This window comes from Lemur catta, chromosome 7, assembly GCF_020740605.2.
Source record: "Lemur catta isolate mLemCat1 chromosome 7, mLemCat1.pri, whole genome shotgun sequence".
Lineage (NCBI taxonomy): Eukaryota > Metazoa > Chordata > Mammalia > Primates > Lemuridae > Lemur > Lemur catta.
In genome coordinates this window covers 97,254,197-97,280,785 of record NC_059134.1, presented here as the reverse complement: position 1 = coordinate 97,280,785, position 26,589 = coordinate 97,254,197, and the positions used below count along the sequence as shown (strand labels likewise).

The window sequence follows — 26,589 nt, the reverse complement described above, 5'->3', positions numbered from 1 at the left end:
ATTTTATAGAGCCAGATATTTAGGCTAGATTCTCTCAGTCGTTAGAGTGTTGAAACTACAGGTGAAATTTTTTCTTCTTCCTTCTCCTCCTCCTCTTTCCTCCTGTCCCTTCCCCTTCTTATCTCTTCCCTCCCCTCCCCTCCTCTCTCTTCTTTTCTTCTTTTTCTCTCTCTATCTCTCTCCCCCATCTCTCCCTTTTCCTTTCTCTATTTTTTCCTCGGTTGTTGCACTGATCAAATAAAATAACAAAGAAGAAATCTAAGCCTTTACAGTTGGACATGTGGGTCAGGAGATTAGATGCTACAAAATTCCAAGAGTGGTACAAAAACATCTTTGGGCTTATATCACCTAGCTTACCACCTGCTTGGTCACTTTGTATTTCTTCTTTTTTCAAAAATTTTAATTTATTCTAACAGGGAAATTTTCCTTGAAAATAATTTCATGAGAGCAAAGAAAAAGTCAGCCTGTGACTAGAACTGGGGCTCCTCTTCAGCCCTTAAGGGATGTTTCAGGCTCTTCCAGGTCACAATGGTATTTCAGTTCCCTCAGGAAAGTAGTGTTTTGATTGCTTGTTTGTGTGTCTCTGAGCCCTGGATTGGAATTGAGACCTTGGGGAACCGCCCTTGAGAGGCTCCTAAATCTACATAGGGCTGATGTCAGACCTCTCACAGAGTTTGTTATAACTCACTTAGGTCTCAAGCAAACTGCAGCAGCAGCTGCTGAACTCCCTTTTATCCCATAGCTTCAGGAAATCTTTTACTCTTTGAAATCCAATGTCCTAGGAGACCAATAGCTTTTCTTTTCTTTTTCAGACTTCAAAAAGTCCAGTAGTTGAAGCAGTTCTGAATTGAGATCTCATAATTCCCAAGGACATAGGTATGTTTTCCCTGACGTTTTTTTTTTTTTTTTTGCAAAGCAGTATTCTTCACACTGTTGGTAGAAATAATGGATTTGTCTAAAAAAAAAAAATGGGGTTCAGAAGTAGGTATAAAAAAAACAACTCCTAATTCCATTTTTCCCGAGCTTCCCTGGCAAGAATAGAGACAGAAGTTTCACATAGGTAACTCTGAGTCACCTTTACTTAGACAGCTGTTGACACAGTCATTGTTAGGTGGGATGTTGCTGCCAACTGGTATTAACAAAATCTGGGAAACAGGTTCATATGATTGGTCTACAGTTTGATAAAGAGATGGATAAACTAGTTTGTATTGAGCACCCACCATAGATCACACAGTTGGCTGGATTTTCCCATATTTTATCTTACTTCACCCTCTCTTGATAAAGGAAAACTGCCTTCCCTACAGTTCCAAAGAAACTAAGCCTTAAAACTATTATTCTGACTTAACTGCTGGAATTCTAATTCTTTTTTTTTTTCTGACACCCTCCTTTTTTGACACTCGCCTTTCCCCACACATTGGATCACGTTCCTCTGTTAGTTTCACAGCACTCTGTATTTTCTGCTTGTAGCACATAGCCATGGTCTATAATTATATTTTTGTGATAATCTAAGTATGGAATTCTAATTCACTCATTCACTTAACAAATATTTGGGTCTTCTCTGTGCCTGCCACTAGTCTAGGCAGTGGGTAATAATGCACAAAACAGCAACAAACAAAATAGATCTTGTCTCTTCCTTCATGGAATTTAGTCTAGTAGCTATTTCACTGAGTCTTCCTTAGAACTCCCCAGTGGGGGTGTGATGGCTGGGGGTGATTCTTCAAACCATTTTAGAAGCAATTTTGATGGAACCTTTTATTTCCAGACTATCTGTCTTGATGGCTTAGACTTATCCTTCTCTTTTTATAACAGTAATAATTCCTTCTATTTTAATGCTTTTTCAGTTTTCAACACACTTTTGTTAGATATTTTTAAAATGTTTGTTCCTGTTCGAGACTCCTTCTGACATTTATTTTAGTCCCATGAAGAAAAGCGTGGTCTTTGCAGGACTAGGGTAGGTAGTAGGAGGTACTGCAGCAGTAGCAGGACTTGGATTCAGGCCTGGCAACCCTTCAGGGTTGGCACTGGGTAGACGAGGCCTTTTCTCTCTGCTCTGACTCCAGATTTCTCCATGCCGCTCTGGATCCAGACACATTTATTCACAGTCCCTGTAATGCCTAATGGAAAGCGTTGCCCATCAAGAGAACACAGAAAGTACCTTGAGTGTTAATTGCTGATAGATGAACATGGCAGTCTGGGGCAGTTCAGTATGGGGAGTGTGTAATGGCTTCTAGAAATTGACCTACAGCCTAACTGAATATACTTGGGCGGTCTTTATTAACTAAGGAAATTGATCAAATAAACTTTTGAGAAGGTGGTTTGGAAAATAACTTGGAATCTACCCTAAGTCAGCTGCATTTTATTCTTGGAGTTTTTCCAAGTTTTTCATCCTACCTGTATTGGGAGAAAAAAAGGATGGTTTATGATATGGGAGGCTTAATATCTCCTTAGTCAAAGGACCACAGTACTTAGCAAGCAAGGAAAATCCCTTCCTGGATTTTCTCCACCAATGAACAGCAATATTTGGCTAAGCTGTAGACCTTGAACTAGTCACTTATTTCTCCTAGCCTCAGTTTTTTCATGTCTATATCTGTTATCTATTTATCTTTCTAATCATGCAATTATTAAATGAAGAAGTGAATGCAAAAAGAGTTTTATAAACTTCAGAACCACTGCTTTTTATAAACTCTAGAAGAGTGGTCCCCAACCATGGGGAATATTACCTCTCAGGGGACAGTTGGGACATCTGACAATGTCTAGAGGCATTTTTGGTTGTCACAAATTGAGGTGGTGGTGGTGTTACTGGAATCTAGTGGGTAGAGTCCAGGGAAACTGCTAAATATCTTACAATGAACAGGACAGCACCACCTCTCCCCACCCCTGCACCAAAGAACTATCCAGCTCATAATGTCGATAGTGCTGAGGCTGAAAATCTGGCTTTGGAGCATTGCATAGGTTTTACAATTAAGCAGTTGTGTGACCTTGAGGGGCACCACATACTTCAGTTTTCTAATATGTAAGATCAGGACACTGCCTGTCACAGATTACAGGATATTGTGTCTGCTAAATTAGAGAGTACACACATGTCAAAAATCAAAAGAATAAAAATCAAAAAAGGCTGTAAAAATCGAATGGAAAGTGCTGCTGGTTGTAAAGTTAATTGATACGTTACTGGATAGAAATCTACAAACAAGTTTTAAAAGGCTAAAAAATATGAAAGTCTAGAAAATTCATCCTAAGGAAAAAAAGAGGCATGAGAAGATATTTGCAAATGTACTCCCTGGAGCATTGCTCACAGAGGTGCCAAGTGGGAGATGAGGAGGCGGAATGTGATTGTGGTCCCCGTCCAGTAGTGTTTCTGAGGTCGGCTGACCTGGTTCTTATGAAACCACCCACATCACCTGTGTGTGTAGTGGTCATCCAAACAGGACAAGCTGGGCCGTCCCCTTCTTTTTAGGTTCTAAAAAGGGCTCGTCATCAATCTGAGTGCTGCAGTTGCTCTCCAAGGTGAGCTAAGGCCAAGCAGGGCTGAAGCATTTTTCTCCTTCTAGTTCTGGTTTCTTCCTTCCCTTCTTACATTTTCTCTCTTCCCTCTTCTGAGTCCGTACCCACCCACTCCGCTCTCAGGGGCAGAGAAAGCCTGTGAACACCTCAGGCCGAGGAACAACGACAGGAAAGGACAAACGCTCTAAAAGCAGGACATACACCTACGTGCAGGCCTGACCTTCCCCAAACTCACTGTTGCTTCTGAATGTTTTCCATATGACAAGTCTAAGCTAATATTTTAGTTGGGCATAGGCTCAACTAGACAAGAGAACAATAGACTGCTTGTTGTGGAATTACAGAGCATGAGAAATAGTTAAATACTTTGCTGCTGATGTTCTGTTCCATTCACCAAATATTTACATATGTGTGAGAGTTGCTGGGGTAGGCTGGGTGCACCAGAGGGGACGTCACTGTCCCAAGCGGCTTAGGGCTAGCTGAAGAGCTGAGTGGTTGCCCAACTAGTTGTGTAATAATCATCCAAGGCTCAAGTGCTTGGAGAGTGCAGAGAAGGGAGGACTTCACTGCAGTCAGGGTCAAAAACAAGACTTCTGAATGGTGATATATACAACTCTTCACCTCTTACAAATACACACACACATTTATATGTATTAAGTTTATAGTTGTAGGCCGGGCGCGGTGGCTCACGCCTGTAATCCTAGCACTCTGGGAGGCCGCGGCGGGTGGATTGCTCAAGGTCAGGAGTTCGAGACCAGCCTGAGCGAGACCCCGTCTCTACTAAAAATAGAAAGAAATTATCTGGCCAACTAAAAATATATATAGAAAAAATTAGCCGGGCATGGTGGCACATGCCTGTAGTCCCAGCTACTCGGGAGGCTGAGGCAGTAGGATCGCTTAAGCCCAGGAGTTTGAGGTTGCTGTGAGCTAGGCTGACGCCACGGCACTCACTCTAGCCCGGGCAACAAAGTGAGACTCTGACTCAAAAAAAAAAAAAAAAAAAAAAAGTTTATAGTTGTATATTAAATATTTACAAACTTGTACTTCTGTTTCTATATACCATACCCCCTTTCAGTTGAACTACTGTTGATGGATAAATTCATAAAGACATCAAAAGCTGTGATTAGGATCTCTGGATTTGGTATCAAACACCAGGGTTTTTAATTTTGCCTCCAGCACTTACCAGTTGTGTGGCTTTAGGCAATAGTTATTTAACTATTATTATTATTTTATAATAATAGCTCTCTCATCCAGTCTCCATGTAAAAGATGCTCAATTTTAGGAGCAGATAGTAGCCAAAGAAAGGAGACCCAATATAAAATGTACTGCCAATGGGAAATACTCTAAAGAAAGAAAGAAAAATACTCTATTTGCATATTTTAAATCATGGAGCATGGTTTACAAAGATAAAGCATTGAATATGAGGGAGTATTATCATATATGTAGTATCTTCTTGTGTAAAATGAGGAAAATAAAAGAATTAGGCCCAAAGTGTTGGTATGAGGATTAAATGAGTTAAATACAAGTGAAGCCCTTGGAGCCGTGCCTGGCCTATAGTAAAGTATTAGGATTTCTATAATTATTAATTTTAATTACATATGCATAGAAAATTTTAGGAAATCTCTAGTGAGGCTATTTTATTGGGAGTGCTTCCGTGCACATCCACATCATAATTTGCACATATATGATGTAAACGTGTAGAAGAGTTCAGGCTCTGAGTGGATAGCTTTTGGATTCAGAAATACAAAGGGGTTAACTTTGATTCTCAGTCCTACTAATTAGCTTATCTTGCTCTATATTCAGCTCTCTGATCCTTAACTTTCTTATCTGTAAAATGGGTATAATATCACCTATCACATAGAATTAAATGCTATAGTATAATGGAAGGGTCTAGCATGTCTTACACATAGTACATTCTCAATATATATTAGTCTTCTGGTTTTATATTATCTCACTATCCCTTTTACACTTTCATTTGAGTTTTGTTGACTCCTATGCTTTAATCACCAGGCTAAATTCAAGTTGACCACAATGGAGAATAGCACAGAAGTGACAGAGTTTATCCTTGTGGGATTAACAGATGACCCCAATCTTCAGGTTCCCCTCCTTTTAATATTTTTATTCATCTACCTCATCACCCTGGTTGGGAATGGGGGGATGATGGTGATCATCCAGTCAGACGCCCGTCTGCACACACCAATGTACTTCTTCCTCAGCAACCTCTCCTTTGTAGACCTGGGTTGTTCATCCGCTGTCGCTCCCAAGATGGTGGCTGCATTGCAGTCAGGGAACAAGGTCATCTCCTACAATGGATGTGCAGCTCAGTTCTTCTTCTTTGTGGGGTTTGCCACTGTCGAGTGCTATCTCCTGGCTTCCATGGCCTATGACCGCCACGCAGCGGTGTGCAGGCCTCTCCATTACACCACCACCATGACAGCAGGTGTGTGTGCCCTCCTGACTGCAGGTTCCTATGTCTGCGGCTTCCTCAATGCCTCTGTCCATGCAGCAGACACCTTCAGACTCTCCTTCTGTGGTGCTAATGAGATTAATCATTTTTTCTGTGACATTCCCCCACTTCTGGCTCTCTCATGCTCCAATACACGCATCAGCAAGTTGGTTGTCTTCTTTGTCGTGGGCTTCAATGTCTTCTTCACCCTCCTGGTCATCCTCATTTCTTACATCTTCATATACATTGCCATTCAAAGAATGCGTTCAGCCGAGGGACGGAAGAAAGCGTTCTCCACCTGTGCGTCCCACCTCACCGCAGTGTCCATCTTCTATGGCACCATCATCTTCATGTACTTACAGCCCAGCTCCGGCCAGTCCATGGACACAGACAAAATAGCGTCTGTGTTTTACACTGTGGTGATCCCCATGCTGAATCCCTTGATCTACAGCCTTAGGAACAAGGAAGTTAAAAGTTCTCTCTGGAAAATGCTCAACAAATTTAACCCTCAATCTTTACGTATGAGTAGGAAGTAGGCCAGTAACTAAGAGATCAGCTTTCTCTCAGACCTGAGTATCATGACTTTTGAGGTTTGGCAGGTTTTAGTTCTTTCTTCCCCAAGAACAGTGGATACTTCTGCTATTAGGAGAAGATGCAAAAACTGGCACCTTGAAATGTCTTACTCAGGAAGATAATCTTATATTTAATGAATTACAACATAAGACATTTAAACTTTTCTTGCATTAGTTTCTTGATATGGTTTAAAGCAGAAGATAGAAGTGTTTAACTGAACGTGCTGAATTTTCCTCCCTTTATTTTTAATGGTAAGAAATTCCCATTTGCTATTAAATTTGGTGTAAGGATCTCATCTTCATGTATAATATTTATCAACTGAGTGCAGGGTATTATGTTGCTCATTTCTTTGTTCTGAGAGTTTGAGAGTTAGAATTTCTAATGCAAAATGAAGGATGTTCCAATATTTTCAATAACGTTTCAGAGAAGGTCGTAATTTAGAGGACAGGGCACTGGATCAAGAATTAGGTGGCCCAGGATTAAATCTTTTCTCCTCCCTACCCTTCCATTCCTATCCATGTTCCCACCCTTCCTCACTGGTCATGCACCCTTTTGCTAAAGTGCTGAGGCGACTTTGATAGGAAACAATATGTCACCTTGTATGCAGAAGTATGGAACAGTGTCAGTAGACAAATTGCTTAAACTTTGACCTGAATAAATGTACCTTTCTGTGGAGAGTCTTCTCTCTCTTCTATGCTTTTGGCCTCTGTCTAACATAATTACCAAAACATGCAGAAGGTTTAGAGAAAAAAAGCAATTTTCCCAAGGGCTATGAAAGGAGATATTTGTCTTCGGAATTAAATGCTTGCATTTCTCAGCACCCTCAAGTTTGGTGAATCTATTATGAATACAGGCAATAGCTTTTGGAGCCCTCTTTGCTTTTATTTTTTCAATAATTCAGCTCACCTCTGGGTTCCTGTTGCATTTTGATGTTCTGTAATTAGATGCTATAAGAATAAAAAGCCTGCCTGGAAATTTACTTTTAATATAGGCATGGCACGATGACGCACAGCGCTAGTCCTCCCTCGGGTCTTGTTCCGTGTGCTAGATGGTGTGAGCAAATGTGTGTGCGTGGGAAGGGCATGGCGTGATTAATTTTACTTCTCACACATCAAGTGCTTGATGGTGTTCACAGCTACGATTAATGCAATTCACCACAGAGTTCATGATTTCTAAATCTCCAAAAAGAAAAAGATACCCAACAAATAAATTTGTATTTTAAATGTGAAAACTATAAATCTTGGTCAGCTCCATCAGGTGGCTTAGAAGGTCAAATTAGTTTTGAGATTATCAAATTCCATCATGCACAGGGAAGCCCCTGTCTGAGGTAGGTAAATCATAGGTCTTGTGGAGAAAGGAGCAAGGAGGGAGCTGTGGAATATGAGGCCCATCTGAGGAAAAGCTTTCTCTGGCACATGCCTGTCATCACTGGAAAGGATCAGAGGCTTCGGGGCCCAAGGCCTGGGCGAGCTACACCTGCCTCATCTACCCTCGAGTATTCTCTCCTTTTCAGCAGCGAGGCTCCTCCAGCAACACACCTGGAAAACAGCCTTTGAAGGCTGGGATCTGCCACACACAGAGACTTTCTCAGTGACTTACAGAAGTTACAGAGCTAACAGGTGCCCAGATTTGGAGATGAGTCTGAGAAGCAGCTATCCCAGCACCATGTACATTCCAGCCTTAGCTCTGCTTTCCCCTACTTGATATGATTGACTCCTTTTCCTCCTCTTCCTCCTTCTCTTCCTCTACTTCTTCTTTTCTTTCTTCTCCTCCTCCTTTTCCTTCTTTTCTTCTGAAGCTCTTTCTATGCTCGACTTAAGCAAGAACTTTTTTCACCATTAAGCCATTAGATCTCTGTGAAAATTTAAAGTCTAGCATCTATTCATCATCACTATTACAGTACATAGTAAGATATATTTCTGGGTGTGTTTCTTTATGACTCTATACTTCAGTGTAGGCAGAAAAATGCAGATCTTCTAAGAGCTGAATGCCTAATGCCTACGTATTTCTATTTTCTGTTGAAATCCCCTCAAAAAGGTGCTACATTTGACTGTAAATAGGTATAAAAGAGTACCAATTCTAGTATTGAAAGATGTATGAAAATCCTTATTCTTCTTAGTTATGTGACCTCAAGGAAGTAATTTAATTTCTCTAAACCCGATGTACAGGATAAACTGTGAAGATAACATGAAGTCAGATATGTGAACGTGCCCATCACAATGGACGCACATTTGATGCAGATGAGATTCCTGTATCAGCTCTTCACTCAGCCATCCTTGTACTTCTCACCAGACTCTTGAGCTCCCTCACTCTCTCTAACCCATCCAAGTCCAAGATTTTATTTTCATCCCTTGTTTAACTTCCTGCCCTTCAAGCTCCCACCTCTATAGCAGACACATTTCAAGCTGACATTACATGAGTATTCATTTATAGAAGCCACTCAGAAGGAGACGTCTTGTCGCCAGCAAGACGTCAATTCACAGAGTACACATTACTGTGGGGAGCTTTTCACTTCCACATGGGAAATCTGTCAAATGGAGACTAAATGCCTATTTGGTCATTAACAACACCCACCCTCTCCCTGCAGGAACAGTCTGATGAATGAGAGCCACTGTGGGTAGAGCCTGCAGTGCAAGGCAGTGCAATAAAGGCACAGTGAGATTTCCTACCTGAAATGTCCAAAAGAGAATGTGAAAACACATAAATCAGGCCAGTTATTTATATCAGGATAGATTATTCTTTTAACAATGGATTATGATTGAATTATTCTACATAGAAGTTTTCCTTTGTGCATTCAATGATTTGTTTAGGTTTATGTATAGGGAATGGAGAACTAAAATATTAGGATTCCTTGACAATTGAAGCTGGAATTGCTGAGTCATAGGCTCTTTGGCTAAAGGCTCAAAGAGCCATTGAAAACCATCTGAACCAACCCTATCATTTTGCAATTGAAAACCTTGATTTTTGCAGTTTAACTTGCTTAAACCCACGGAGAACCAAATCTTTCTTGACTCTTTCAGACTTTATGCTCTATAAAGTTCTTGTGTGTCAAAATACATTTTGGCCTTCATTTTTTTACCACAAGATAAGTATTTGTGCCTCAGTTTTGCAGTTAAGGAACCCAAAGCTTTGAGAAGTTAACTAACCTGCCTACTGTTACAAAGAGGAGCCAAGATTTGAGCCCTCCCTTCCCAGTGCTCTGAGAAAAGAAAAGAAGCTATATATTTTAGTAAATTTCCGTGGAGGTCTTATTTGATGTGTAAATCACTTACAGTCTTTCATGGTAAGACCCAGCTGTGTTGAAGGTACTCTGGAGAATGCAAACAAATGTAGGACTATAAAATGTAATTCCTACTTCAACAAAGCAAAGCCTCCTGCATATATGTTGACTAATGTAATGCACTTTGAGGTTAATGACTACAAGGTTCAATAACTTTGTTGGCAGGAATTTTTTTCTGCACCCCATGGAACATGAGTGGATGAGGGTATGTTTATTTTCAGTCTTGATAGTTGGATTTGGCTCTTTGAATGCTGCAGCCCACAAAGACGGCCAAGACCCAGCCAATGTTAACTGGTCACAGGTTGTAGGAAAGTCACAATGTGACGTTGGTAAAGAAATCAGGTGATTTTCAACATTGTTTCTGCTTTCAGGAGCAGCTTACAAATAGTGCAATGGAACAAAGCACATACCTCTGGGTAGATGATAGTTCAAGGTATTTGTCACCGTTGTCAAATGAGTAGTACAGAAATTAATAATTAGAACTCTTTAGGAATGAGAAATAATCCTGTGAGCAGGGACAGCTCCCTAGAGAAGGTGGGACTTGAGCCAAGCTCTGAAGAGATAATGTACAAAGACTGCAGAATTCCAAGATTCCTATTTTAGCTTCTAGTCAAAACTCTACCAGTTACTGGCTGTGAGACTGGCATAAGCCACTTACCTCTGAGCCAGTTTCCTCATCATCAAAGTGAAGATAATAGCACCAGCTATACCTTCCTCAAGGGTGTTGTGGGGGTAAATGAGATAATTGAGGGGAAAGCATTTCCAAAATTGGAAATGTCTGTTTCTGACAATAGCATTGCTATTGGTAAAAATGTTATGAGCAGAGCTGTATGGGAGCTAACCAACCACCTGAACCCAGGTGTGGAGATGGGATGGCATATGGCTGTTAGCAGAAGCTGGTAAGAAAGTAGACCATTCAGATTAGAAGCTCAGAAGAAAGGTGAAAATTGAGATTGGATGGATAAGGAAAGCCAAATGAACCTGGATGTTTTATGTACCTTTTTGGCACACCAAATAATATATATGCACACACACATTGTGTGTAATTTATATATATATATACACACATACCAAAAATATATATCACAATAAAAATGTTAAAAAGATAAACCAAAAGACATTATTTCATTCATTTTTATGGCTAAGTAGTACTCCATGAGATACACACACACACACACACACACACACACCACATTTGCTTTATCCACTCATAAACTGATGGGCATTTAGGTTGGTTCCATGAAATAATGTCTTTTTGTAGCAACTTGGATGGAACTGGAGACCATTATCCTAAGCAAAATATCTCAGGAATGGAAATACAAACACTACCTTTACTCTCTAACAATTGGAATCTAAGTGATGGGCACATATGAGCACAAAGAGATAGAAAAGACATTGGAAACCCAGAAGGGGGAAGCGGGAGAAGGGAGGAGTAAAACTTACCTGTTAGGTACAGTAAACACTAGTCTGGTGATGGGAATACTAAGTCCCAGTTTAAGCATTATACAAGGTATCTGTGTAACAAAAACATTTGTACCCGCTTAATATTTTGAAATGAAAAACCACACACACAAAAGGTAAATCAAACGTAGCTCTTATATTCAAAGAATTTATATAAATTTCTGCTACTAACTTTTCTGTATATGCTATATTTCATAGTACAAATGTCAAAACATGATTTATCCAACAGAATATCTATATTCAAGAAGCTTATAGTATAAAGTAAAGAGCAAATAAGACCTATCCATAAGTAACTTTAACTCTATGTAGAAAAACCAAGAGAGATACATATAAAATGCGATGGTAAATAGATACAGGATAGATTCCAGGGTAGGGAATTGAAAAAGATAGCATTTGTTGAGGACAAGGAAGATAGACACAGTGAAATACAAAGGAAGCTATGCAGGTATTTAGCAAACAGTGTCTGTTTGGCTGGAGTGTACCATTTGTGAAGAGAAGTAATGGAACATGAGCTTGGCATGGTATGTTGGTGCTCAACTGTGGAGTGTATTCTCTTTCAGACTAACGTTTTCAAACTTAAACTATAGATTCAAGCTCCACTAAGGAAATTCTAGATATCATATCAGAGCTAAAGGCAGAATACCAACTTCTCTGAGAGAATATTTGGAACAATTTTGCTTATGCACCTGTGTTAAAGTAAAGCACTTGTTTTCTTAAGGGAAATTCTTCAGCATTTTATGTGTGAGGACATATCCACCTACATAGTTATTTGAGCACCTGCTGTAGCAGACATTGGTCATTATTTTGTGTATCTGGAATCCATTTTTCTTCTTAAAAACATTCTGACTTCCTTGGTGAAATCTCATCCTTATTGGGTTGGTGGGAGAAGAATTCCTGGCACTGACCCGACAATGGAAACTGAGGCAAGGAGAACATTTCCTTCCTTTCCCCCCAGAGAGAAATCCCTATAGAGAAAAGTAGAGAGGTGCATAGAGCAGCAGGCGTGAGTCCTGAGCTCAGCCAATAAGAAGTTATCATGGTCCTAAATTTGAACCTGAAAGTGATGCAAGACCTCCATCAAGGCTTGGAGCTCATTTGCTCCAGCAGTGGGATTCCGTCCGGTTGGGCCATTTCAGACACGAGATCATTCTTTGCCTCTGACTTCTGTTCCTTAGCCCTGTGAAGTGCCCTTGGTTTCTGCCTTTTGCCCAGTTTTCCTTTGATTCTGAAAACCTCTGGATATCCTTTAAATTACCTCCTTTTAATTCTTTAAGTTAGCCCAAGTTGGTGTCTGTAATAAAACATAACTGATATCTCTAGTCTGAGACTTCCAGGGACTGTATTGTGAATAAGAGAAAAACCACTGATCTCATGAAACTGTAAAATGTTAAAGAGCAGGAGGGGGAAAAAAAACCACTCAAAAATACAAGAGAAGTCCGTAGCATTTCAAGTAGAAAATCAGCAGGAAAGTGAATAATGCAGAGAAAGCACTGCCCTAAAATTTAACTTAACAGCAGAAAACAAGTCATTACCAAGGCATCCATTTTGTAATCTTTTTTTTTTCTTGCTAACAATGATAACAAAGATCTAGAATTATTGTTACATAAGGACGAAAGAGAGAGAAAAGGGCTTTTCTTTGTTACTCCATTGCATGTTACTGACAAGGAAGCTGAGGCTTGGAGAGGAGAAGTGGTTTCTGAACATCTCACGTCCAGGAAGTGGCTGGGCAGACGCCGTGCTGTAGTCCACCTCTGAACACCACCTCACAGACCACAGCTGCTCTGACTGGCAGCCACAACCTAGTTTGTGCTTGTGAGTACCCGTTCAGTTTGCTTCTCCCTGAGTGTGTCTGATAGAGTCATGCTTTGTCTTTATAAACACTTTACTGATTCTCTGTTCAGAGAATGGTCACTTTCTATCTGAGTGATATGTGGACCTGGCTAAAGCTGGAGAGAAAGTAATTTCAGGAGCCAGTATATTGACTTTCAAGTTAATTGCAGCAACTATTCTCTTTCGGTCCCTAGTTGGCTCCTTTTCACATTTCTTCTCTTCAATTTCAAGGATCTCTTAAGTCAATAATAGTGTTTCCCATAGGGGTACCATGGTGTACTACCTGGATCTCACAGCTGAGCTCCTTCTAGGTATTGCCTTCAGCTGAAGGAGGCCAAGTACCCCCAACTTATGGCCCTTTCCCCAGGTAACTGGCATCCCCCAAGACTGGTCAGTAAGGGTTATAAAGGCCTGGTCCTCTTGTCCTGTTTCCTTGAGATAGCTACTAAGGGCCATCTCAGCTCCCAAGCTCCCCAAAGGATTGGCTGAGGCCTTTGTCGAGACAGCATTGCAGCCCAAGTTTTCCCTCTGTCTGATGCCACTGCTGTCTCTACCTCACAGGCACTGTTCCCAAGAGCACTCCCTGCAGAGCCACCTGCATACGGATCTCCATCTCAGAATCTATTTCTTAGTGAATCTGATCTGAGAGATCTCACTCACTCCCAATTCTATGAGAATTTCTGATATGGCCAAATAATATTGTTTTACCTTCTTCAGGGTTGTGACTTATGTTACTAACAATATCAGACATAAAATCCTAAATCTTCAGACTTGTTTCTTAGAGTAAGCAGGAAACAGTGGCCCTGAGGTTCATGTGCACAAAATGCACATTTCCTAGAGATGTGAAGAGTCTGAGAGACCAGCCCCTCGTCAAATATTTCCTGAGGGTTTCCTATGTGCTGTGAGCTCACCTGGGCATTGTCACCTACGTTGTTTCTCATAGTTACCTTGTTAACATTTATTATCTAAAAAAAAAAAAACAATAAAACCATTTATTATCTTAGCTTTACAGTTGATAAAACTAAGGGTCAAATATGGGAAGTGACTTACAGAAGATCCAACAGCTGGACAAGTTTCACCATTTTCTACTTAATGATAACCTGTGATTTGTGAATCAAATTTCCCATTTTACAAATGATAAAACTGAGGCTAAGATATCAGGATTCTAATCCACTCTTTTTCTGGCTCTTCTACTCTATCCTGATCTACTTTCTATTTTTCATATGAGGAAACTGAGGCAAAAAACCCTTAAATGGCTCTTCTCATGTCAGTAGCTAGCGGGGCCACACTGAGTCTAGACTCCAGATTTTCTATCTCCCACTCCATACCATCGGCTAGCTCTCCTGCTCAGCATGCTCAGAATCTGTAGGACTCCAGCTGCCTATTCTGAATACAGTCAGTGCAATGGCATTCTCACTTTGATTGCAAAACTCCTCACCAAATATAAAGCTGAAAATGTAGGCCACCTGTCCATGTGATTGTATTTCATAACAGAGCCCAAAATAGCTCTCAGCTTGCTTGGCCTGTATATAACGTTTTAGAAGCTCATACTCAAATTCGCTCACTTCTTGGATTAATGTGAAGATTATGGCTTTCCAGGCTTCTTTCTCTCACGTTCTATCTCACCCAACAGGGAGTAGATTATGCCTGTCTACATTATTTCCTATGTGAATTATTTCCTATGTGAATTCCTGAGCTCTTATTTTCAAAGATGAATTTCATGACCTTATGCTCTTTGCTGTACCTGCAGAATTCATTTTGGAAGGCAAGAGAGTGAAGTGTTTAAGGTACAGCTTCTAGAGCCAGACCATGGGATAAGGTGTATCCTTGGGCAAGGCATGAAATCTTTGTCTTAATTTCCTCCTCTGTGAAATGGGCACAAAATCATACCTATTTCCTGGGACCATTGTGAGGACTAAACAAAATAATTCATGGCCAGTGTTCAGCTCAATTCTGGACACACAGAGGGAGTGCACATATAGGATAACTAAAACCAAAAATCAACAAGACAAAGAGTCCCACCACATAGCATGACCAACTTGTCCTGGTTTGCCTGGAACCTTCTGTTTTAGCATGGGAAGTCCCAAAGTCCCAAATCCCAGGAAATCCCTCAATCCTGGACAAATCAGAATAGTTGGCTAGTCTATTCACCATCAATGAAACAAACAAAAGGTTTTAAGTTATTCATTTATTCAAAAAGTATTTATTTATGACTAATACATTCCAAACACTTTAATGGTATTTTAAAGGTAAATATGGCAAAAATGTGTCCTCGAGGAACACTCAAGCTAATGAGAGAGAATTATGAAAATGGGCAAATTATATAAGGGCTGTCCTGAATATGGATATGAAATACTCAAAGAGTCTAGCTCTGAGGTGCATTGTCCCCAGAGGGACACATTGCAGGAATTTCACGGATTACACACTTCTCTCTAATATTGGATTTTTTTTCCCAAGAACTAATGCTATGGGAATTTAAAAGAGTTACACAGGAAAAAGCAGTTCTATGAGCAGGCAAGTTAAACAGCTTGCTGGTACTTTGCTACAGGAAATCTCAGCATCTTCCGTAGGCTAATGAACACTTGACTCTCCGGGATGGGGATTTTTTAAGTATTGTTTCCAAACTTTTTAAATTTTTGGACAACATGGAATTATTTTTGGCACTCACGTAATGGTACCAGTGTTCTGCAGGGCTTTGACAGAAAGAAAATCTAAGTGGTGTCTGGCATTGAACACAGAAAGCTCAGAGGAGGGAGGAAAGTGCCAAACCCCAGCTCCTCATAAGCAGAGCAGCCATGCTTCAGTCACAATAGCCAGAGCTGTGGTTCTTAGCCTGTTTTGGTTCATGAACTTCCTTTCAGAATTTGATGAACACATGAATGCACAGAAGATAAGAGGCCTCAATCCAGAGGCTTGAGCTTTGCAGGGCATGCTGGAGAGATGCGAAGGATTCTTAGCAATTGAACAATCTTGTTCTCTAAGTGAAATTTGAGCCGTCATACCAGCAGAGATGGAAAAAGTCTACAAAGACTGGAATAGATTCTGACACAAGAAAGAAATACCTAAGTGTGGACTAGCATGGGATAATAGTGTAGAATGCACAGAAGCAGTACTTAGACAAAATAATAGAAATGACTTTCATATATTGAGTGCTTACTACTATGTGCATTATCTTACATAGTATGTAGCTTATTATAGTTAGTTTAGGCTGTGCCTTCTGAAATCAGACTTATCTGCTTTGAATATTGTTTACACCATTTACTGGTGACGCAGCCCTGAGGAAATGACTAAAATCTCTGAGTCTTATAATTCCCATCTATAAAGTAGCAATCATAATACAGTACTGTCTTTATCATAAGGCTTGTAGAAATTGAATGACATAACCATTCTAGCCTAGTTCCTAACTCAGAGTAAAGCTCAGTAAACATTAGCTAATATTATTCATCTTATTATTAGGTGGGCATTATTATTATTATCATTTCCATTTCACGGAAGAGGTGACTGAGAACAGGAATGATCTGTAGCAGCTTCATCCTATCAACCACCTTGGCTTCAGAGATAACCATAGTTCTTAGTGAGGAGGAACTGGAAAGCAGTGTCAGATATCTCAGGCTATTTTTTTCTCTCAGAAGAAATACATCAATAAAATAATGTCTTTGGTATCTTCTTAGATTATTTTTGTCTGAGTCACCACTTATCTAAGTGAGTGATATTTATATCTCTGTGAATCACATATTTGTCTATGGGAATCATACCCAGACTTGTGTGGGTTCTTTCCTCGGGTCATATGTGTTTTAAGTGTGTCCCTACATCTTGGTGACACTCAGAGATGTTCTTAACAAGAGATATATAACCTTAGGATACTCTCTTCTGATTTAGGAGGCTTTGTCGTATCTCTAGGACCTGCTGCTGAGTCATTCCTCACAGGTTTAAGCTCCTTCTGATCTGTCCTCTCTCCAGCCTACAGAGCAGAAGCAGAAGCAAGAGGCAGAGAGAGAGAGAGAGAGAAGCCACTGAAGCATAAACATTCTGTGACTATTTTTAAAGTCAGAAGTAAATATCTTTATTTCTTTTTCTTTTTTTAATGGTGATAAGAACATGTAACATGAGAACTGCCCTCTTAACAAATTTATAAGCACACAATACAGTATTGCTAGCTATAGCTACAATATTGTACAGCAGATCTCTAGAACTTACCCCTCTTGCATAACGGAATCTTTATACCTGTTGAACGACTCGCTTCCCCTTCCCCCAATCCCTAGCAACCACCATTCACTGTCTGCTTCTATGAGTTTGACTATTTTAGCTACCTCATGTAAGGGAAATGAGCATCTCCACACTTATTTTTCCCATGAGATGGGTTCCTTGATCAGAAGCAATGCTATATGGAAGACCCTGATGGTAGATAAGGCATTTTGTTAGTCCAAGGGTGGTAGTTTTGGCAGAAGCATTGCATGCAGGGAAGGCAAGTCTGTATCCAGAGTGTCTATTCTGGTGATAACAAAACACTGCTCCTTCCATGATGGTAATGGTCCAGTGTAACTAACCTGCCACAAGGCAGCTGGCTGATCTCCCTGGGGAGTGGGGCCATACTGGGGACTTTGTGTTGGTCTCTGCTGTTGCCAGGTTGGGCATTCAGTGCTGGATGTACCACGCTGGCCTTGGTAAGTGGAAGTCCATGTTGCTGAGCCCATACTTACCCTCCATTCCTGCCATTATGGCCACTTTGTTCATGAGCTTATTGGGTGATTGGGGTGTCTAGAGAAAGGGGCTGACTGGTAGCCACAAAATAGATCATCCTGTCTAATTGATTATTACAATCCTCTGCTGAGGTCATTCTTTGGTGAGCATTTACATGGGATACAAATATATTCAGGTTTTTTGCTGATTCAGGAGGTATACCCACATACCTCTTCCTCACATTTCCTTATTGCCAATTTTCCAATCATGTTCTTTTCAAGTCCATGACCATTCAGCCAAACCACTGGCTATAGCCCATAAATTGATACATAAATGTATGTCTTGCTATTCCTCCTTCCAAGCAAAGTGAACAATTAGGTGCACTGCTCAAAGTTCTGCCCACTGAGAGGATTTCTCTTCATCTCAGTTCTTCAGAGATATCCCAGAAAGAAGCTGTGGTGCTGTAGCTGTCCACCTATGGGTAGCACCTTAGTAACCTACAGAAATGTCTGTAATCCTGACCTGAGTCTTCTCTTCTGTAAACTGCTCATAGGGAATTGCTGCTGGGACTGCCCCTCTCTGAGGTAACTGTGCTAGTGGCTTGTCCACCTTCCCCCTACCAGGCTTAGGGCCCCTCTGTGTTAGACTCTAGTTGAGTACATTGAAGTTCAGTAGATAAAAAATACTAAATACTGGAAGACTTGTTTTTGAGGCTACGTAAGTGACAAAAATACATATACAGGTGTGAAAATAAATATAATTTAAAAGCTGTTGGAACTCCCCCTTGCCACAGTTTAAGCCTTGAGATGTGACTGTGACCTGAGTCACACACAGTTATGACTTCAGTTTCTCATACTATAGATTAACCCACTTTCTTATAGTTCTTGTTCTGTAACTATAACTAAGGAATTAATTAAATTAAATTAAATTGAAATAATAAATAAATAAATTGGTAATACTCACCCCTGTGGTTTGGAGACAAAATAAGACAAAGGACATAAAATACTTGGTGAAAAAAGGTATACTATTTTTCTTCTAAGCACAGAAATTCCCTTGCAAATATGTTAGGGCTATATGATGACTGGATTCCAGCTAATGAAATACAGACACACACATACATACACACACACAATTACAAACACGATCCCAAGTCCCCATGCATTGTCATCCATCCTCTCTCTTCCTATCCACAGAAATCTCTCAAGTCACTTGTGAAAGATGGCAGTATTTCCAAGTATAAGGAGGCTGAACTTATTAGTCACCACTTGGAAATGTATCACTAGAAAAACCAGATAACCCTCTTGTGCTGTAGTAAGTCCAAGAAAGAAAATTTCTTTTGCCTCTAACAGGGTATACTTTTAAATAGCTAAAAGAGTGGAATTGGAATGTTCCTAACACAAAGGAATGTTAAATGCCTTAGGTGATAGATACCCCAGTTACCTTGGTTTGATTAATTCACTTTGTATGCCTGTATCACAACATCACATGTATCTTATAAAGATATACAACTATTATGTACCCATAATAATTAAAAAGAAAAAAGAAAATTTCATATGAAGGTGTACAATACACAGCACAGAAAAGAAAACAAAGGTTAGTGTTCAAAGAGAATAAAGTTGGAGCACCAGCCATGTGCTAGATCTTAGTCCTGTCAGGTGATGGCCTCAGGAGTCAAGGGGAACAAAAGACACAAAAAGATATTTACTTGCTAAAAGAAAGAAAAAAAGCTCCACATCACATATGGAAATAATGTTGTCTGAAGTCTTGATGACTGGTTGAATGCCCCAGCCTGTGTTCCCTTCCCTGCTCTGGTGACCACGTCAGTTGCTGCTAAGAAAATTAATAGTCTCTTTTTCTTTATTTTTAAGAACAGATGGGTATACTGGAGAAGAAATAATAATTCACATACCCATGACTTTCCTTAGCAAGTTCTCTTAGAACTTGGTCCCCACAGGCAAAATTTTAATTAAAATATTCAGTACTTGAGACATGGAGCGTGGATGTACTCACAGGAGGAATTGTCCCTTAAGAGCTTCATGTCAGAGCAATCCCCTTCAAGACATCAGTCACCAGACCCTTAAATCCCAATCTGGCTTTATTTAAGCTCACCGTAGTGGGAACAACCTGGTGCCTGCACAACCTTGTTGACTTTATTTTATTTTATTTTAAGGAGGTCTTCAAGGTCCTGACTGTGGAAGGCCTTTGCCCTTGTAGTGATGCTGCTGTGATCCTTTAGTTAGAATGATTTGAGATAATATTCTATAACAACAAGAGTAATCATTTATACAGATTAAGTGCTTCTCCAAGTATTTTATATCTTTTGTCTCATTTCACCTCCAAACCACAATGTGGGTAATACCAATTTATTTATTTATTTATTTATTTATTATTTTTGGAGACAGAGTCTCACTCTGTTGCCCAGGCTGGAGTGCAAATGGCCCAATCATAGTGGGTGTCAATAGCAGCAGCAAGGGATATTGCGTCTTCAGTGGTAAAGGCTTCTGGGATCCTCCCAACCACCATGTAAGTTATGGCTGAGGGGATCAATTTTGGCACAGGGTCTGGCTCATGGGTGTGCTTACAGTTCTGGTAACCCCAATGTCAGATGCACAATGTCTGTGCATCAACCATGGGGCCAAGGTCTAAACCATAAACATGTATAGAGGGACAATGCTTCTGGAGTCTGGAACACTGATGACACCAGCACCTGGGTTGCTGCATTGGTGACTATGTGTGAAGTCCAGGTGCTTGTGGAGTAGTTGGAGAGCTGGGGTCCAAAGCTGGGGTACAGTTGCTCCAGGATCCAAAGTATGGGTATACTCAGAGTTGCAGTGGCTCTGGGTTCTGGGGCTCAGGCTAGCTCACTATTGCTATGGAACTGGTATTTAGAGTGTGCATTCACACACAACTGAGGCTCTAAGGTGTGAGGCAGGGCTAGGCTGTAACAGTGGTAGCTCCAGTGTTTGAGGCATGTGCAGTGTTGGAGGAGGTGCTTGCTTTGGTCATGGGGCAGCACAACAGTGGTTCCTTCTTGGGTGGTGGTGGTGCAACTGTGTTTCTGTCTCTCTGGTGACTGTAACTGTGAGGATGGCTGTTTTTTACCTCAGTGGTGACAGATATCAGTGTTCACTGCAGAGTGGGTTGCTGGGGAACACAGTAGCACCCATGAAACGGCTGATAACAATAGCTCCTGCTCTTCTTCTTGATACTAGTCATCTCCAGACATCTCAAGTATGTATATCTCTCCAGCAATCTTTACAGTTCAGTTATTTCATCCTCCCCCTTACTTGTTTCCCTATATTGCTGTAGGTTCTTAAATGGTCCCTTGAGCCCTCTTAAGGCTATTATCATTCATGGATGATTGTCTATTTGTTGTTTTTTGTGAGGGAAAGAGGCTTGTCTCTCCTATTCCGCCATTTTGCTGATGTCACTTGATCTCTGTTTTATTTTATTCAGATTTTGTTTGGAGAGGATGCTGAAATGGAAACTGTCAAGGAAAAGATCTATCTACGGAGAAATCATACTGGTTTCTTTTAGAGTCTGATGACTTCCTTGAAATGCTAGTCCTTTACTACATATTTTTTATTTTGCTTGGAATGATCTTTTCCATGCTGGTTCTTTGTCATTTTTAAACTTAGTTAAAATGTTAACTTTCCTGAGAAAACATTCTGACCAATCAATATAAAGTAGATTTCTTTTCTTCTCTCTCACTTTTAAATGCATAGTTATATGCTTATTCTCTATACATATCATATATGAATGTTCTACATATATTTATGTTTCTTAGGATGTTTATTTGCTTAAGTGTCTATCTTCTTCATTAGACTTTAGCACCATGTTCACAAGAATGACATTTATTTTGTACATATCTGTGATCCAGGTCTCATAATTATGGCTAAACCTATTTGGGATCAATAAACAGTTGAATGAATTGATATTTCTTCTCAATCATTCTAACATTTAAGGTTAATTAAAGGAAGCACTAATTCCTAAGGTCCACTTGCCTTATTTAATGACAGAATCTGTGTTCCTATCTCTTAATATTTATGTCAAATTGCAGTTCTGGAGGTCATGCTTTGGCTTGATTTGTGTATTTTCAAGGAGAATTACTGAAAGTAATGTAAATACACTCATGATTTTTCACAACAAATAGAGCTGGATCCCCATAGACACCTTAATCACCTGATTCCTATTTATGTGAGATAAAGTGTTTTGTAGCCCTCAGAAGGTATGTAATCCCCTGAGATCTTCATGACCAATAAATTACCTCCTGGTTCCTATTCTTCAACTATTCATGTATCTACCTGATTCCATCTGGCTTCTTATTAGAGGCAGCAGCCCAAGAACTAGAGTTACTCTGATCTTTCATTTATCCATCTGATTGTTAATAGTCATCTAGTAGCAAAAATGACCTTCCTCTAAACTGACATACTGCTGAGAGGCTGTAACAATGTCCAGGGAAAAAAATTCCCAATAATAATGATGTCTATTGTGGTTATGATTATCACCCTTTACCAAGTATAAGATATTATGGGGATTCTATTATTTTCTTATCAAAGCAAAGTCTTCAGGCTGATGTTGTTGGGGGATATCTTTTATTATTTCCTTTTTATAGATTAAAATATTGAGGCTCAAATAGGTTAAGTGACTTAGAAGAAAGAGTGGCAAATACAGGAGTAAAGTTCTTGTTAGTTGATTCCAAAGCCAGTAGCATTTTTCTCCTTCAATTTCTTTCAGCCTCTAGAGAACTTTAAGCCTTTTGAGCAAACACTAAAGCATAGTCTCCAAAAAAAGATGTTTTCCTTCTTTCAAGGACTGAATTTCTGATAGAAGATTCACTCACATGTGAAGGTGCTGGACTTGCATGTAGTATTGTTCAGGGAGAAAGGTAAGCCTCTAGATCAAATCTACTGTCTAGCCATAAAGTTGCAGGAGCAGAGGTAATCAGGAAAATGCATCAAGGCAGCCATTTCTCCTTTGGTTTATTCAGAGATTTGGCTGGAATATTTTGAATAATTCTTTTCTTTGTTTCATACAACTTAAGTAACCTCAATAGCTTGAGTATACATTGAGTATACCTTATTCAGAAATGCTTGGGACCAAAAGCGTTTTAGATTTCAGATTTTTTTGAAGTTTGGAATATTTGCACATATATAACCAGATATCTTTGGGATAAGACCCAAGTCTAAACACAAAATTCATTTATATTTCATGTCTACCTTATATACAATGCCTATAGTAATTACAATTTTGTACATGAAGCAAAGTTTGTGATAAGTACTTATGTGTGGGATTTTCCACTTGTTGCATCATCACATTGGTGCTCAAAAGTTTCAGATTTTGGAGTACTTCGTATTTTGAATTTTTGGATTAGGGATGCTATATGTCTAAGCACTGATGAGTTCCTATTAGAACATGTATACTCACGTGGCATAAAGAAAAAGCACAGGAAGGCCTTGAGTCCCTACTTCACAAAGTATAAGCTCGTATTACTTTGAACAAGTTATTTAAACTATTTATATCTTAGTTTTCTTTTTCAGGAAATATGATAATATTAGTTATCTTGAGTAATTCTAGAATTGTCGAGAGAATTGAATGGGATATCAACATAAAATTTTATTGTAATCAGGAAGCCCATGTTAATATTTTTAAAAAGAGACAGAAGAAATGTTGATTAACTGAGGAAGAAATTGGGCTTTGAAACAAGTTATAAAACAGACTGTAACGGAGATGTGAAAAATTATATGATAGAACTAATTACTAGAATAAGGAGACCTGATCTCAAGTTCTAATTCTGACACTAAAGACTTATCTGGTGTTGGACACACAATTCAGTAAGTGTATCATTGCCTGACTAATGGACTACAGTGTAAGTGAGATCAATAACCATCACACGGTTCTGGGCAAATGAGAAAGCAATGCTCTCTCCTTGGGAATGGAGAATAAGAATATTCTGATCTAAACATAATATTCCTAAATTTAGGTGTCTTTGTCGACTAAACATCCTGAGGTCAGAGAATGTATCTTGTGCATCAGTGTAGACCTGGCAATTAGCAGGCAATCTGATGTACCATACTGAATTAGTGCTTATAGAGAGATGAAGGAATGAACAGCATTCAGAAATTTACATAGTTTATTGGTTGATATTACCAGAGGCGTATTTCTTTTTAACTTTTTGAAGATTTTAACAGGTTGAGTGTGGTCATAAATGTTTGTGCATCCAGTTCTCGCCATTAATTAAGATCTGGAAAGGTAGGTTATTTGCACAAAGCCAAGCAAACTGGTAATGTTTTTTATTCCTAATTTCATGTTTTCAGTTATCCACATTAACTTGCAATGATAGATTTCATTAATCATTCAATCAGTCAATTAAACAAGTTACTATTGTGTGCTTAGTTTAGGTTGAATGTAAAAGGTTTAAATGAATTTTTCTTTTTGATAAAGAGAGAAGACTTAGATTCAAAGTGACTTGGCTTCACATCTCACCTGTTCCAGTTAGTAATTCATCTGATGATCTTGTATGAATCTTTTCTGTATCTTAGTTTAGTGATCTATGAAGCTAGGAGGTTGGGATGCATTATCTCTAAAATCATTTTTAGGGACACTCTATTAACTATTAATAATTTAAAGTTGCATCCTGTTGTCATGGACATGTTTAAGGTCCAGAACTTCTGGAAAACAAGCAATTGCAATACTGTGACATGGGACAAAATGGACATGCTGACTGATCTCAGCAGTCCTCTCTCCATTTATCATTCTGATTTTTTTTTCTCACTGTTACAGGGCAGCCCCAAATTTCCTAATGGAGAACATTACAGAGGTGACTGAATTCATTCTTGCGGGGTTAACCGATGACCCAGAACTGCAGATCCCACTCTTCGTAATCTTCCTTTTCATCTACCTCATCACTCTGGTCGGGAACCTAGGGATGATTGGGTTGATTCTATTGGACTCTCGTCTCCACATACCCATGTACTTTTTCCTCAGTAATCTCTCCCTGGCAGACTTTGGTTATTCCTCAGCTGTCACTCCCAAGGTGATGGCAGGATTTCTCACAGGAGACAAAATCATGTCCTACACTGCTTGTGTCACTCAGTTCTTCTTCTTTGCAGCCTTTATCACAGTAGAAAGTTTCCTCTTGGCCTCAATGGCCTATGACCGCTATGCAGCAGTGTGTAAACCCCTGCATTACACCACCACCATGACAACAAATGTGTGTGCTTGTCTGGCCATAGGCTGCTATGTCTGTGGTTTCCTGAATGCCTCCATCCACACTGGGAACACTTTCAGGCTTTCTTTCTGTAGGTCCAATGTAGTTGATCACTTTTTCTGTGATGCTCCTCCTCTCCTGGCTCTCTCATGTTCTGACAACCACATCAGTGAGATGGTTATTTTTTTTGTGGTGGGATTCAATGTCCTCTTTTCAATCCTGGTAATCTTGATCTCCTACCTATTCATATTTATCACCATCCTGAAGATGCACTCATCCGAAGGACGCCAGAAGGCCTTTTCCACTTGTGCTTCCCACCTCACTGCAGTTTCCATCTTCTACGGGACAGGCATCTTTATGTACTTACAGCCTAGCTCTAACCATTCCATGGGCACTGACAAAATGGCATCTGTGTTCTATGCCATAGTCATTCCCATGCTGAATCCACTAGTCTACAGCATGAGGAACAAAGAGGTTAAGAGTGCCTTTAAAAAGACTGTTGGGAAGGCAAAGTCTTCTATAGGATTCAAATTTTAATTATATAGACTTCACAATGCTGTGTCATCCCCCTCAAATTAATCTTTGTTAAGTCCAACATCTGGGCTTCCTCGGGGACAGTTTCTATGGACAATCTTTTTAAACCTGTGTATTGGTCATACTTTGTTCATTAGGTGACTTCTATTTTTTGTTAAAATTAGGGCATTTTAAATAATAAAATGTAGCATATTCTGGAAATTATGTCTCCTCTCCCACTTAGGGATTATGTATTTATTTAGTTTTGGTGGTGATGTTTATTTTTTTAATGATTTTCCTGGGTTACTTATGTTAATTCTGTATTATTTGTCATGTGTGGTCACTGCGGTTTCTACTAAGTTAGCTTAGTGGTCAACTAACAATTGGACAGATTTTTTAAAATGCTTTAAACCATTAATTCTCTGAAACCTTGCAAATGGGCTTTGTAAGGAGCTTGTCTTTAATGTCCCAGCAGTTTAAATTCTGCCTTAATTTTCACTTATTGTTTGTTCAGAGCCACAAAGTTAGCCAAAGATGAAAGATTAAGTCCTTCTCAGGCCTTTTCTGGGCATGCATGGGGCCTTACACAGATGCATGATTTTTGTGATTCCCTAGAAATATGTGGCAGCTTTTCGAGGCCCTGTATCGATTTATAATGGCCTCAAAAATTTCTTGTAAGAATTTGGTCAGATTATTGTTTGCTCCAACTGATATTTACACATTCAGGCAATTGCAGTGTTAAGCAATTGCTGCACATTGCTTTGACAAACACCCTAGGATTAGGATTTTTCTGACTGTGTGACTTGAGTCAGGTGAAATAAAGACAAAACTTCACAGTTTTGAGGTTTTTCTAGGGAGCTGGCAGATAGGTGAAATACTCTGGGAATGAGGCCTTTTAGGAACCTCCAAACACATTTTGCTCACTCAATGGCTGTTCAGCTGATGTTTTCCTCTGCTACTATCATTCCGTATTTGTTGGTTTTCAAGGCTGCTACAGAGCTGAGGAAGAGTAAGTTAAAATGCCACATAGTTCACTAGTACTACTGAGAGATTCAGCCATTTTTCTTGAATTGTTGAGAACCTTTAGTTAATTTCTAG

General features: G+C 39.6%; 2 protein-coding genes across 2 annotated transcripts; both read left to right on the top strand.

Moving 5' to 3' along the window:
* The first annotated feature begins 862 nt into the window (after nucleotides 1-862).
* On the top strand, nucleotides 863-25,708 carry LOC123642725 (olfactory receptor 5B12). The gene is made up of 3 exons (XM_045558121.1): nucleotides 863-876; nucleotides 22,582-22,656; nucleotides 24,552-25,708. Exon 3 carries the CDS (start codon nucleotides 24,571-24,573, stop codon nucleotides 25,513-25,515), a length of 945 nt encoding a protein of 314 aa, XP_045414077.1. The 5' UTR covers nucleotides 863-876; nucleotides 22,582-22,656; nucleotides 24,552-24,570; the 3' UTR covers nucleotides 25,516-25,708.
* On the top strand, nucleotides 5,527-6,839 carry LOC123642726 (olfactory receptor 1444). The gene has a single exon (XM_045558122.1). The coding sequence runs from the start codon at nucleotides 5,530-5,532 to the stop codon at nucleotides 6,478-6,480; it is 951 nt and encodes a 316-aa protein (XP_045414078.1). The 5' UTR covers nucleotides 5,527-5,529; the 3' UTR covers nucleotides 6,481-6,839.
* Nucleotides 25,709-26,589: the final 881 nt, after the last annotated feature.

Bases quoted from the DNA above. Each gene is read 5' to 3' on its own strand.
- LOC123642725 (XM_045558121.1), top strand. From the start codon at position 24,571: ATGGAGAACATTACAGAGGTGACTGAATTCATTCTTGCGGGGTTAACC.
- LOC123642726 (XM_045558122.1), top strand. From the start codon at position 5,530: ATGGAGAATAGCACAGAAGTGACAGAGTTTATCCTTGTGGGATTAACA.